At 41.2% G+C, this 14,361-nt stretch overlaps 2 protein-coding genes across 4 annotated transcripts; one reads left to right on the top strand and one right to left on the bottom strand.

Annotated features, from left to right (window-relative positions):
* Positions 1-1,233: 1,233 nt before the first annotated feature.
* LOC105275826 lies at positions 1,234-6,396 on the bottom strand. 3 transcript variants are annotated; one of them, XM_011332959.2, is made up of 4 exons: positions 5,745-6,396; positions 5,511-5,679; positions 5,137-5,363; positions 1,234-4,463 (listed from the first exon to the last, which is right to left on the bottom strand). In XM_011332959.2, exons 3-4 carry the CDS (start codon positions 5,346-5,348, stop codon positions 3,281-3,283), a joined length of 1,395 nt encoding a protein of 464 aa, XP_011331261.1. In that variant the 5' UTR covers positions 5,349-5,363; positions 5,511-5,679; positions 5,745-6,396; the 3' UTR covers positions 1,234-3,280. The 3 variants fall into 3 exon arrangements, with proteins under 3 accessions (XP_011331261.1, XP_011331263.1, XP_011331264.1); XM_011332961.2 differs by having other exon boundaries at positions 5,788-6,396; XM_011332962.2 differs by having other exon boundaries at positions 6,057-6,396.
* A 91-nt stretch (positions 6,397-6,487) lies between these two features.
* LOC105275827 (protein GPR107) lies at positions 6,488-14,014 on the top strand. Its single transcript, XM_011332963.3, has 10 exons — positions 6,488-6,719; positions 7,520-7,660; positions 8,524-8,681; positions 8,764-8,915; positions 10,492-10,730; positions 10,819-10,952; positions 11,033-11,300; positions 11,689-11,961; positions 12,073-12,242; positions 12,491-14,014. Exons 1-10 carry the CDS (start codon positions 6,624-6,626, stop codon positions 12,639-12,641), a joined length of 1,782 nt encoding a protein of 593 aa, XP_011331265.1. The 5' UTR covers positions 6,488-6,623; the 3' UTR covers positions 12,642-14,014.
* Positions 14,015-14,361: the final 347 nt, after the last annotated feature.

Below are 14,361 nucleotides of genomic sequence, written 5' to 3'. Positions count from 1 at the left end.
TCAAATGATGTTGGAACAAGAAATAGGTAACATTTATCTCTCGCAAGCAACACGCGTTGTCACGGAGAAGGGAAGATAATTCTATAACATCAAGATAGAATTACATAGATTTTTTATAAGATAGCTCTTTCACGGATAAAGATTCTTGCTCTTTTATATCTGCGGTTTTTATTAAGATACACATTGAAAAGTGTTCAGATAAAGAATGTCATGAGTTTATGTTAAAAAGACATCGCGTGACTCTGAAAAATATTTTAAAAAACATCATTCAGATGTCTTTTGAACTTTTGCGTTATTTAGGAAAAATGCCAACAGCATATTATAGATTTTATTACATTCCGAATATCATGTTTTATTTCAAGACCAATGCATCGCGCGCGATGCTAAAAGAGGTAACTGAAGAAGGTAACTCTATAAACGTCGCAATTAATATTAAACACTATTCTTTTTTAGTTTGGCCAAGAAAGTTTTGTTAATTACCCTCGCAAGGTAATGAATTTCACGATTGACACAGGCGATGACGTTCACAGACATGCTTAATTTTATTGTCCTTTTTAGCAAGAATATCATCACGCCGCCAGGTCAACGGCGTTATTGCACAGGAAACATCCTTGAGTCAGGGAAGTAATTATCATTGGATGTCATCAAAACGGATGTAAAAAATGATGCCCAGATGTAACCAAGCTGAAAATTGACGTTTGCAGTTGTCTTCAAGCATTTGCGCGAGAAATGAGAGACTCCTGGGAGCCCGTTAGCATGTCGCACAGGATGTCCGTATCGGCGCAACCTTAATGAATCATTAAAAGGATTGTTGGGTAAAAGTCTCGACTAAACGCTAAACAGGAAACGTTCTCTTCAATCGAGGTTTTTGCGGGAAAACGCCAAGATTGCTATAATAAACTGATTATTTTCGGGAAACACGTAGACTTTCTACTTCCCGGCGGCACATTCAAGGAAGCCGTGTAGCGAAGTGAATTAGAAGTGCACGATGTAACATAGTCTTTGCGCGTTACAGGAGGAACGTAACTTCTGACCGGTTGCGTCATCACGCAGTTATACGTAAGAGAAGCAAATAGGAGATACTTTTTATCCTTAGGACTTTTTATTCCGAACTAATTGTATATGTGTAAGGCGAAAATTTCAACATTGATCGATCTATCTCTGTGTTACGCTACGCTACCATAATCACGTAATGCTGATCATAACGAGATAAAAAATAGACGTTAAAAATTAAGTAATTTTACTTTCATTATTTCTAATATATTTGCAGATATTAATACAAAATTAGTTTAGAAAACTAATTAGTTTCGCTTTGATCAATTACTACATCTGGTTGATTGACAAGTCCATGCGAATTGTTTAGCAAAATTCAAATGCAAAACTTTGTATTATTCTTAATATAAAGATTTATGTTACTGAAAGTTCTGTAGCGGATCTTTTTAACCAAATACGAATTAATACAAGAAAAATAAGAATTAATTAAAACAAACTTCTGCGCGTGAATTTTGCTAAAAACTTCTGTATGAACTTTTCGGGAAGATCAATTCAATAGATACTAAATATACATACATTGGTACAGTCTGACACTCCTCAGGAAAATACTCTTGCTAAATATACATACACTAACAATTACAAATTGTTGACTGTACAAAAAGATTCAGAATTGCCGTTTACAACTACAATAACAATTAACAATTAAACTAATGTAGCCGTTTAATATTCCAATATTTAAATACTAAACATTAGTTAGAAATATTAAAGTATTCAAATGTCATTATATACATTTTAATATACAATCGAGTATTTCTTTACTGTAAAGTTTCTGTACATTCTTAATGTGTAGAAAATATTACTGTAAAAAATAGCTCATTCATTAAAACCTGTCAATTTAATTATTTATCCATATTTACGAATATTTAAAGATTATATCTATGACATGGCAATTCTGAAATAGCAGTCTCTGTCATTTAAACTTGTCTATATATATACAGGATGTTTGGTAATAATTTACTTTATATATGGAGAGTAGAGTAGAGTAGAGTTGCCACTGAGGACCGAATAATTCTGTATCACTTTGCGATTTCCGTGATAATAAAAGAATCAATCAATCTACTCCACCTCCATACGTTGGCTAGATTATTACTAGACATCCTGTATAATGGTTATTATTACATAACAAATAAGATTGAGCAATATAGAATTCAAGAAAGAATCCAAGTGGCAAGAATAATGTTCCTCTAAAATGTTCAATATACATTAAAAACGCCTATATCTCAAGACCAGAATCCAATATTTGTATCTCTTAAAGGTACTGATCACAATTTCATTGACCAATTTATCGTTTAAAATATAAAAAAAAGGTCTTGAGTCCGGAGAAGAAATTTGGCACTTACTACTTACAGTACTCGAAACGCTTAGTTTAGTTTGCAGTGATAACTGCTCACACAACAGTTCAAAGAAACATATCTCCCATGTTTTAGAAATCGCATCGCGTCGATTGTCGGCGGGAAACGGGAAAGAAAAAGGAAAACGAGACATTTCGAGCGACTTTTCAGTTGCATAAGGGTGATCGGTGGTAACAGCGTAACACAACAACGTAACGCCCACGCTTTGCAGTATCGTGCAGTGTCATTATAGTGCGTTAATACACAATATCGCGGTCGCTCACTCACTCGCTCGCTCATAAATCGTCGCGACTCTAAGTGCGATTACAGAAAGAAAGTTTTATAAGTGCAACCCGAGCTATTACGTATGTTCGTCCGCGCGGGGTCTTAATCAACGTAAGTTTGCTTAACCGCGCGTAACCGCATGGCTGATTACGCGTTTCGCAGGACACACTTTGCAAACCGTTATCCACGTCATCTCTCGCAAGAATCATCGTTTGTCTTCGGTGGTCGCGATCCGGAAGTAATAGTACACGAAAATTTCATCACGCGTGTTCCAGCTAACGGACCATAATTTAACGTGGCTTACGTGCGGATTGACTTTCACCGCGAGATATTAGCGGTTCAGCTATTTGTTAGAACTGTCAAAAGTGTATCAGAGGCCGGTGAACGATCGATGCTTCTGATTTCGTCAATCACGAAAATACGGTGGGAGATATTCACATCAGTTCGTAATATTTAAATCAGTTCGAAAAATACGTTCTTATTTCTCGTTTAATAGGAACTACCTATAGTCTTATTATTATTACAATCGTACTGGAAGAGGATGCATTAGGACGTTTCAGTCCTAATAATTTCGCGTCAGCCTTCAAAGGAATTTCGTACAGTTCGCTATCTTATTGTCTACCGATCACCTGAACCTTGGCGTACGCCCCTTTACAACCGGCATTATGCATGAACAGATATTGTTTAACTAGATCAACCTGCTTGGTGGAAAGTACCAGCTCACTGTTCCTCGTCGCGTCTGCAATGCATTTCTCTAAAACGTCCTCGCTCAAGGAATGGTAGGGAATGACCTTAGCCTCGATATCTCCGGCGACAAAGAAGCTTTCCAGTGTTTTCAGGCTTTCATTTAGATTTATGCTGCGTATCGCTTTGTCGTCCATCCGCTCGAAATTGAAGACGGTCAGTATGGTCATGCACCTATCGTTCACGTCCTTTTTAAGAGTCTTCAGGAAACCCATGAGATCCACTAGATCAGACTCTCGCAGATTTTCCAGGATGATCAGCTGCGGATATAAGATGAACGTAGCATCTGTGTCTTTAATCGGCGGGAAGAATTGAGTAATATAATATCTCCTGGGGAAGTTTTCCTTTATAATTTCCATCGTGTACGATTTACCGATGCCCGTGCCACCAACGAGAGCTATTACTTTCAGAGAGGGCTCGTCTAGCAATAGGTACTCGCTAAGGATCTCCACGGCTCGATCCTGGCCATAAATCCGTTTTTTCAATTCGGTGACGGCGTCCACAAAGTCGCTGCTGTGCCTGTTATCTTCTTGCTGCAGAATTATCGAGACCGTGCTTATGAATAATGACAATGCTACGAAGAACAGTCCGCAGTTCCAAGAGAACTTCGATTTACGTTTCGTCGATCGTCGTGAAACAAGTGAACGGGTATCGTCCTCCGAATCTTGGTTCAACAATTCTTCCACCTCATCCGACGATTCTTTTATCTTTTCAGTTTGATCGTCTGAGTTTTTTGACGCGCGTTTTTCGTCCAGAAAAATAGATCCCATTCTTTTTCCAAGTTTCGAGACTGTGGATTCTTGAGAATTATCGCTGGACGCGCTTTTTGGTATTCTTGGTTCCGTAGATACCAATCTACTTGTGGATCCTAAATTCTCCTCGGAAAGATCCATATATTCTGTTTCCGTATCCGAAGTCGTGGGTAACATAATGTTATCCTGAGTCTCCCATGTTGGCATCGATGACTTGTAATTCTTAAGTATGGGATCTTCCCAAAATTTCACCACGCTATCTTTGTCCATGTGCACTCGGTCCACGGTTACTATTGTTCTGTAAATGAAAGAATATTATTGCTATGATGTTTCTTGGCACGTTTTATTTTTTAAATAACTTTCCTAGCTCTATAGCATCGTCATGTTAATAGTTATCAGTCAGGAATTTTATTGCTTTACAGATTACTAAGTCATTTTGGACTACGGATGTATTCACAGTTCGTTCTTATATTAATATCATTATAGTCTTAAGATACTAATAAAACTTTCTTATCGGATAATAACAGCTTAACAGACCTCCAAGGCGATCTTAAATATAAGATAGAACTATGAATACTGTCCTACACTAAGTTGTGTCTCTCCAGATGTTTTTGCACATTGCCATGCCGTTGCTATGAATGAGACAAATGCACCGAATGTATTACCAATACAATTGTTATTAAAGTCCAGCGATAAATGGCAACGATAAATGCTACCATAAAATTTATTTTAATTATCAGAAACATTTCTACAATTTCCAACGTTATATTTATAGAAAGTCTTCAATCATAAATTCCACGGATATTGACGAATACTACATTCTTTCTAAAAGTTCTCGATTAGTTTTGTGAGTTATACTAGACACAAAATCAGAAGAATAGAGATCTTTACAGCGTATAAAATCTCAGTGCTGTGTGCGACTGGAATTTCATTTTTTTGCATGATCTTCGGAGAGATTGCCGAATACATACTTGACGATGTCTTTATTAGTCCGTATCTCCTCGCAACTGTACTGTTTGATTAAGTGAGGTTCCTGTTTACTATCGTTACTCTGCCACTCTTGGACGATATTCTCCTTGATCAACTCTATACGAGGTAAGCTGGATGCTCGAGTCAGTGTGTCTGACGTCTTTGAATTGGGTCGCCGAAAACCAGGGTTCCTCCAGGTCGTAAAGTTTTCCATACTACCGATCACGTTCTGAATGTAGGAAAGAAAATTGCCTGTTAATAGGATAACCTTCAAACCACAAGATACGTTTAAACCCGACGTCGCTCATTGCTGTCCTGCGAATCGGAGCAGGCCTTTTAGCCGATGAATTTACCTTTGTATTTATAATTTATTTACCTTGCTAAATTTTCCAAATTACTAATATGAATCCTAGTAACGATCTTGGCCGTTTGGAAATGCCGAATACATCAAGAGATTAACGTGAGATTGAATTAATCAGCCGGAGCACACAGCGGTGAATGTCTCTTCTTCAGCTTGCCAATTCAACGGCACCATACGATGTGGCCTAATAAGAGAAAAACAAAAATCATCGAGTCGGTTGTAGGTCACGTTTGATTACAATCCATTTACCCAAACATTCGAGCACATGCCGTTATATTCAAACTCGCCGAACCTCATTTTCAACAAAAATCAACGTGTCCTATTTCAGTAAAAATATGCTGCCTGAAGAATCTCTAATCCATATTTCGATTCTTATTTAGTCTCGAGTCTGTCAAGTGACTCTGCAGAAAAATGTCACCCAAAACAGAGGAATTCCTTCAAAAATCAGTTCCTTTTAGCTGCACCTCGTGCACTTGTTCCTCTCTTCTTCCTCCCTCCAACGATCAATCGTATATTCCGTCTCACTCTCCGAGCGCAGAAGACGTGAATACACACACGGACCTATGGAGCAACTGAAGCGATGCCATGGGCTCCCAAGTATCGTTGTCCATCCCTGTAGACGTCAACGGGTCGAGTGACTCGAGTCTCAACTCTCACGAAGTGAATAAAACACTATTTGAAAGGCTTCGCGCTGAAGTATGATCATCAGCATGTTTCTTCCCGAGTTCACGTCAGAGAAATCGCGAAATCTACATGGTCGGTGTTCGGACCGACTGCAAAATCGACCGATCGATCCTCACCGACCCTCATGACGCTCCCTGTTTTCATCCCCGTCGGCCATCGTAATCCTCGCCCGGTAACACGTGCTGACAACCCTCGCGGGCACCCTCGGACTCTTGGATGGTCCGATTCGCGCGTTCCTCCGTTCCACGACGCTGTCACGGCGATGTCAGTTCGGAGCGGCGCCGACGCTTCCGGCGCGCGCGGCCTCAGTTCCTGCTCGTGTATCGACGAGCGAGAGTCGGAGCAAAAGTATACCTGACGTCGCGCCGTACGCCGAGTCCTGATGTGACCACCGATGGTGATCGGCAGCGACAGCGAAGACCGTGACGAATCAAGAAGAGAAAGATGCGGCCCAGCGTGACCAGGCTGGCGCGTGTCTGCCTGCCGCTCCTGCTGATAGTGGCCATGGCGAGCGCGAGGATCCACAAGTTGGACATACGGGTTGGTCGCGTATGGACGCGATTTCTTCGTGGACGACGAGTGACGTGATTAGTCGACGTGATGATTAACGTCGCGCGTTTGATTAAGGAAATTTCCGACGTGAAAGGGAAACGGAGCAACGCCCAAACTCCAGGGCGTCTTACGCAAGTCCGACGCCGAGGTGTCTGGCGCGTCTCCCCGTGGTCGAGGTCATTCTAACGGGTCCAAGTGCGGAGCGTAGGGGGATTATCCTGCGGGATGAAAGGCGAAGGACGCTCCCGAAGGATGCGTCTTAATTAGCGCCTTCGTTTGCGCAGCGAGATTGCGTGATCGAGCGAACACGATATTGCGCCGAGGAGCAATATCGTGGGTATGTCGAGAGATAAATGCATCGGAATGCATATCACGTCACTTTACGTCAGCTCGCAGGAATTAGCAATGTTGTTGTCAGTACTGTTAACCCAATTGCGATTCTGGCAGGGGCGATCGATGCATTTACACATATTTTATTTATTTATTTATTTATTGAGATATCTCGGATTTTTGAGCCGTGGGAAAAATGTGACAGACTTTGTCACAATTTACGGCTGCGCGTCGTAAATTGCGTTAACGCGCGGATGTATAGCCGAGCGGAAAGAGGCGGGGGGAAACCTTCCAGAGAGAAATTCTGTGGAACAAAAACCGAGGGGCACGCGTGAACCATAGACTCGCATTGAAGCCGTTTTTTTTTCAGAGCAACGGTATTTTACTTTGTACTCCTTGCTTTTTTCTTCCCTCTACCTTTACTCCGTTTTGCTCACGAGATGTCGTCTGTATTTCAGAAAGACAAGAGGCAGTACATTACCCTGAGCACATTCGGTTTCTACAAGGGCGGCATCTTGACCGTAAATCTCACAAATTTCAAGTTCGACGAGGCGGACCCTGATAACAAACTGACGTCAGAAAATGCAAATAAAGCTGTGGTGAGTTGCGATGACATGATACAATGCTTTTAAGAATAATGCGAATCACATGATATCTCTTCGATATCGATTAATCTTCCCTAAAATATAAATTTTTTTGTATTAACAGTTTTCAAAAAATGTTATTTTGAATAATATTATTCTTAACAAAATCTTTTCTATAATTATTTGAAATTAAATGTAGCATTGTTAGTTATATTAATAATTTCGTAACAAACTTTTTTCCTGTAAGTTTTCCTGCAGTTTATACTTTTATTATATTTCCGATGCAAATTCCATACCAGAGCAGACTTTTTACGTCTAAACATCGTTTAAACATTTTTTATATTCTTTTTTATGTAGTCGTTAAATTGAAAATGTACCGAAAAGTATACTCCGTCATATAATAACGGATACCTGTTTCTACTTGTTACTTCTTGCAAAACTATCCGTGTTTAATAAATAAATGTCAACGAGTATGCAGATGTATCATCAACTTGCTAGACTTGTAAATGACTTGATCAACTTTCAACGCAGAGTATAAAATTATATAATGAGTATAAAACTCTGTTTTTATATCGCGATATATTGTCGTTTTATATTTAATAGCCTCACGTGCGCGCGTTTACATAAACCACTACATTATCCGTGTTTCTGCAAGGAATCATCAACCTATATTCATATAGTTATTTATAATTGTATATATACGCAATATTATCAACTTTTATAATTTAATTTACTTTATTCATCGCAAATTAACAAAATTAAATTTTTTATAGAACATCAAGATAAAGAGAAATAATTACAAAGCATTACCATGCCGAATAATGTCAACTAATTTTACTACATTCATAAAAACGTTATTTTTGTCATTTTGATTGTAGTTTGGATTTAGCTTGGGTCGAACACTCATCGACGCCATTAATCCGTACGTGCACAATCATCTGGATGGATGCTTATTGCAGAATGCGTCGAATGTCAAGGTGGAGCAACGAGACGACAGCTCCATCATATATTTCACCATGGACTTGAAGAATCTAACGTAAGAGAATCTATAGCGGCCGCGCTCGCGTGATCAGATCACTGTCAAAACTCAAGGACTAATTCGCAAATTGATGTTGCAGCATGCAAGTAAATTGCAGCCACAACGTGCGGGCGGCGCATATTTATAGAGATTCCAGCGCCGTGCTGATGTATCGAACGAAGAGGAGCTCGTTGTCGGCGAGGTTCAGCGATACCGCGCTTTTCCCGCGAAGGAAACGCAACACGTCGCACGGTGAGTAACGCGTCGGATCTATTTTCACCGCACTAGAAAGATAAAAGTGTAAATGTTGCAAGAGTGTCAACACGCGAGCGCGAAAGAACATTTCAATATTCCGGTGCGACGCGCGATACAACAGCGCGCCATATAACATGCCTGCGACATTCATGCCTCATCGATTTTTGCCGCGATCCGATGACACTCCTCGCACGCGTAACGCGATCGACGTTTTTATTATCAGCGTCTCACGGTATGGCGATACGGCTCATCCGGTCGTTGGGCTTGCAAGCACATTTGGCATTTGTGCTTGAAGACGCGGTTCATTACGAGAAGGTAGAACAAGCGATAGAGCAAGAAATATCTCATTTAGTTTCTTTGCGCGTTGCGCAATCCAGATGTTGATCCAGACGTTGGTACAGTCAGAAAAAAAAAACTCCGATCCGGAGACACCGTTTGCTATGAATAGCGAAACGGAATTCCGTCCAGGACAGCCGCGCAAACGGCGTCTGGTGAATGTTATCAACGATGCGTGCGGTATATCGAAAATAAACCATCACAGCACTCGCCAGGCATTTTCGACATTTCTCCACCGTCTAATATTAGAGATGTAACTCGACTGCAACGAGTGGGACAGGTGCAAAACCTGGAGACTTGGCGGCTCAACCTGATACGCATCGTTTGCAGCGCGTCGCAATTACTGTCATCCCGATAATTTCACTCGGAATCAGTCTAATAAGACTAGTAGATTTTATTATCACGACGAAGGCGTCGTCGTCAAGAAAACAGATGACAGATAACGTCGTTAATGAACGAGGAACGAATAAATTGCCTGTTTTAAATAGGTCGCTATAAACGTCACATGACTGCAATTTACCGTACTTGCATTCCGATTATTCATAAATATCCGAGAAGGCTGCATTTTAAACAAATTGCTGTAAACGTGATACTTGAAGGAATTTACGCAATATGCAAATTCGAGAAGATCGAGGCGCATAGTTGCGCGCATTATTCGCGCGCGCGCGGGCGGGCGCTTTTTACAGTGATCGATGAGCGGCAGTACGCGGTCTCGAAGTTACATCGGTGATCGAACGCTGTCGCAGAGAGACGCTATAATTAACGCGACTCGTCCCCGATCTTATAAATAACGTGAAACATAGGTATTTTTGAAAGGTTCGGTTAGGTAACTCTCCTTTGCGCTTAAGTACATCTGTCGCCGGCGATATGTTTCATTCAGATTATCGAGTGAAGCGATGAGAAACGATAATGTCATCATATAAGCACATTAGAGAGCTGATATCTATCTAATAATAAGTATTATTATTTCAAGATTAGAACTTGGACTGACGGGATCGATACGGACCAAATTTCTTTTAAATATTAAAGCTCATAAAATGTCGCTTTGACTTCGAGAAACTGTTTCGATTCGTGTTTCGACTGTCTGCAATTAATTATAATTTAATAACGCTTCCGTGTCATTTCTGTTATAAATATTCACGAGTCACTCGTGAATACACATCGTGCTATTTTTTGCGCGACCTCTCTCACTTCCTTCGTAGGTCGCTTACCGGATAAAATATCTTTTTTTGCACAGCAATCGAGAAATCGCTCGTCGACGGCGATGACCTAAGGCGACCCAGGTCAGAGAACAACGCGTGTTCTCGCTTGAGATTACCGATGACGACGGAGACGACTGCGAGGGGCGAGAGGTCGTACAACACGAGCTTCGTCATGTACGTGGCCAGCGAGGAGGAGGAGGGCCTGTACAATCTCTATTTCCACAATTGTCGGAATTACGATAATAATAAGGAGCCGCTGCTCGTGGATTTCACGGTGAGATTATCCGACAACGATTGGAATTACGATGGTCGTTTGATCGCGCTGACTTCGTCACGCTAAAGGGCACGTTACTCCCCCGCAGGTAGAAATAGCGGAGATCAACAATGACAACTTCCTCAGCGCCGGCGAGATGCCCTTGCCGGCTCTGTACTTCACGATGGCGCTCCTCTTCTTCCTATCGGGCTGCTTCTGGGTGTACATTCTCAACAGGAGCACGTAAGGGAAACGGCAACGCGCGATGTAACAATATCGAGCCATTTGCGCAACAGGGTGTAATGTCGCGTTCGATGATGCAGGCACACCGTGTTCAAAATTCACTACTTGATGGCGGTGCTGGTGTATCTGAAGTCCTTCTCGCTGCTGTTTCACGGTATAAACTATCACTTCATCCAAACGAAGGGCGAGCACGTGGAGGCGTGGGCGATTTTGTACTACATCACTCACCTACTGAAAGGCGCCGTTCTCTTCATCACTATCGTGCTCATCGGCACGGGATGGAACTTCATAAAAGACATCCTCACGGATAAGGAGAAGAAAGTCTTCATGTTGGTCATACCATTGCAAGTAAACATCGATGTCTTCTTCTACTTCATTTTTTAATTTTTGAAAACTATTGAGGGAATTCAATTTTTTTTTATAAATATTGTTTCGATTAATATTGTTCCCTTATTATGCGATTTCGATCCAAAAATCTCGATTTAAAATAAAATCGAAACAGTTAAAAATTACAAATATCGGACTGAGAGGACAAAATAAGCTTGAGAACGAAGATCGATATATAAAAGAAAAGAAAGCTGTTTTTCTATAATATAAAATTGCGATTGGTTTTGGCGAAATTTTGATTCGTTTCTCCTTTCGTGTCGAAACTTGAAGAATGCGCGAAAATTATACGTTGCACGATTAATGCACGATGATTTTAGAGATGTGGCAACAGAAATGCGTTTCTTCGTAGGTGTTGGCAAACGTGACTGAGATAATAATCGAGGAGAGCGACGTGGGTAATTTGCGTCGCGAGACCTCGCGGGACATGTTCATACTCGTCGATTTGTTCTGCTGCGGTGCAATTCTATTTCCGGTGGTGTGGAGCATCAGGCACTTGGAGGAGGCCGCCCGCACGAGTGACAAAATGGCTATGAATCTGCGCAAGCTCGTGCTGTTTAAGCATTTCTACATTATGATAGTTTTCTATATATACTTTACCAGGATTATAATGTACTTACTCAAGGTATACACACGCTATTCACGCTATTATTTACATAATTACGATGATTCACACATGTACCTTATTACGAGTCATGAATCGCGTTTTATATGGAAAATCCTCCCTGCTGTGCAGATCACTGTGCGTTTTGACTACCAATGGCTGGATGAAACATTCCGAGAAATGGCGACCTACGCGTTCTTCGTCCTGACGGGTTACAAATTTCGACCCGCGTCCGCGAATCCATACTTCATGGCACCGACCGAAGACATGGAGGATGACGAGGACGACAGAACCGACGTCGTGTACGTATCGAGTTAATTTGCTGAATTTGTTAATTACTTCTAAATTAAACCCAAATTAACGCGTACTATTTGATCAAGAATAAGAAACATACTAAATTTTGTAATCTACCAGATCTTAAAAATAACATACTTATATTCGAAAATGATATCTGAAATTGAGTTTCAAATAATCTATCAGTAACATCGATTCGATTCTGCTTTTTTCCATTCTCCGTCACTTTTTAACACACTTTTATTATTTTTTCCAGTATTTCCGGTAGCAACGGACTTAGTAGAGACTTTAGTAAAGTAAGCAAGGTGCCGAGAGCGGTGAAGTCGGCGACCTCCAAAGTTCCGTCTTCTGAGGAGGAGCAGCACATTCTTTTCCATAACATGGATTCCTCTCGCGAATACGATTGAGTACGACAGGAGTAGACTGCGATGGACCAGGCCACGTGACGAATGCGTCTGTGAATCTTACGAGATCTTATGGAAATTAGATTCAGATTGAGTTAGATTAGAATCGGACTGATGTGGCAGAGAAAAGCGTGGGAAGACGATAGGCGAAGCGAGAACGGCGGAAAGAAACTGAAAAACGACTTGAGACTCATTTTATACTTCTGCAAAGAGAAAGAAGGCGAACGCTTCTTCGTGCTTGCTAAAACGCGTGTATCAATTAATTTATCGCTTATGTAATTTTTGTAACATTTTTCGTGGTTACACGAAAGTTCACGCTTATTTGGGATTTATTTACTTTTTGTTACTTTTCAGCGAAAAGAAGGTAACTTTGAATCTTTCGATATTAAATTCTTCTTTGGATATTAATCGCGTAATTTTCGTTTTCATTATCAACGTTTAATTTAATGTTACGTTCGTGAGATGTTTCTTTCTTTCCTTCTTTCTCTCTCTCTCCTTTTTTTTAGTGAGATATTTCGATAAAGTAGTGAGATACTTCGATAGGTAATCGTTTATTCGGCATTTAGCGTTCAACGACGTCACGATCTTACGACTCCAACGTGAAAACGCGAGCGGACGACGCGACGCGCGCTTCTCCCACGCGCCTTTCGTAGTCGGTTTTCCGTTAGGCATTTAGAAAAAACATTTCCATTTTCTTTTTTTTCCCCATGACACACACGCTTGATTTCCTCGCTGCGAGAATCTCATTTTCTAGGGAATGCTGTGGTGATATATAATGCTCGTATCGCGCGTTGTAATCTTACTTTTAGGCATGTGAGCGGAACTAAACGATGCAATAAACTTACCCAACGATATTGTGTCCTCTCGCGATGTTAAAGCGATATTACTCTATCATTATTATTATTATTCATTGGCGGATCTACTGATGATAAGCTTAAGTTTCACGAACCCCACCGGCTGCCAAGAAGTATCCACGTACACGGAGATACGTGCCGATGCATATCGCTTCTCGAGCTGTGATCTCAATCTGTTTTCTTAACATTGTAAAATTCGTGTTATTTATTTTGTTACGTAACGGATTGTATATCGTGATACATTCGAATGAACCAAACTTTCTTGTGAAGAACCCTCTAGGAGTTAGATTAGATCGGCGAAAAACTGTAGATCCGCAACTGATTGCGGTACCTATTACACTTACTGTATACGCATCGTCATCGCCGTCGTTACACTCAGGACCGCGGTTACCTACGAACGTTGGCTGAAAGCTTCCAGGCAGAGTAAACGCGGTCCTGAGTGCACCTGTTACTACCAATAATACATGTCGTATGTATGGGACACGAAGAGTTGAAAGAATAAAGCGGATATTTTTACGAACACGTCTCGCGTCCATCCACATGTTCGTTTTCTTTCCTTCCAACGCGTGTTACGGGACACCCTCGCGCGTTACGCTCCCTAGTGCTACCCCTTGTCGATCTGGCTCGGTTAAGAAGTTACGCGGCAAATTACCGATTCGACGAGCGTCTGAATCCGTCCCCCGAGGAAATAACGTAACGACCGGGAATTTTCTGCCCGATTCGACGGAGCTACTTTGCAGGACTCATTGAATGGCCGCTAATGCTCGCGCCCGGTACAGTACTCTTCCTCCCCCCGCCCGGCTACCCTGCGTCTACCCTAAGTCATCTTACTCCCCGGATACGTGAGAGACATCCCGATGACGATTGCC

The sequence above is a fragment of the Ooceraea biroi genome, chromosome 11, assembly GCF_003672135.1.
Source record: "Ooceraea biroi isolate clonal line C1 chromosome 11, Obir_v5.4, whole genome shotgun sequence".
Taxonomy (NCBI): domain Eukaryota; kingdom Metazoa; phylum Arthropoda; class Insecta; order Hymenoptera; family Formicidae; genus Ooceraea; species Ooceraea biroi.
This window is presented reverse-complemented; position numbering and strand designations above follow the sequence as displayed.

Bases quoted from the DNA above. Each gene is read 5' to 3' on its own strand.
- LOC105275826 (XM_011332959.2), bottom strand. From the start codon at position 5,348: ATGGAAAACTTTACGACCTGGAGGAACCCTGGTTTTCGGCGACCCAAT. The intron at 4,464-5,136 runs GTATGTATTCGG...TTTCATTTACAG, and splicing joins ACTAATAAAGACATCGTCAA to AACAATAGTAACCGTGGACC.
- LOC105275827 (XM_011332963.3), top strand. From the start codon at position 6,624: ATGCGGCCCAGCGTGACCAGGCTGGCGCGTGTCTGCCTGCCGCTCCTG. The intron at 7,661-8,523 runs GTGAGTTGCGAT...TTTTGATTGTAG, and splicing joins AAAATGCAAATAAAGCTGTG to TTTGGATTTAGCTTGGGTCG. The intron at 8,916-10,491 runs GTGAGTAACGCG...TTTTTTGCACAG, and splicing joins GAAACGCAACACGTCGCACG to CAATCGAGAAATCGCTCGTC.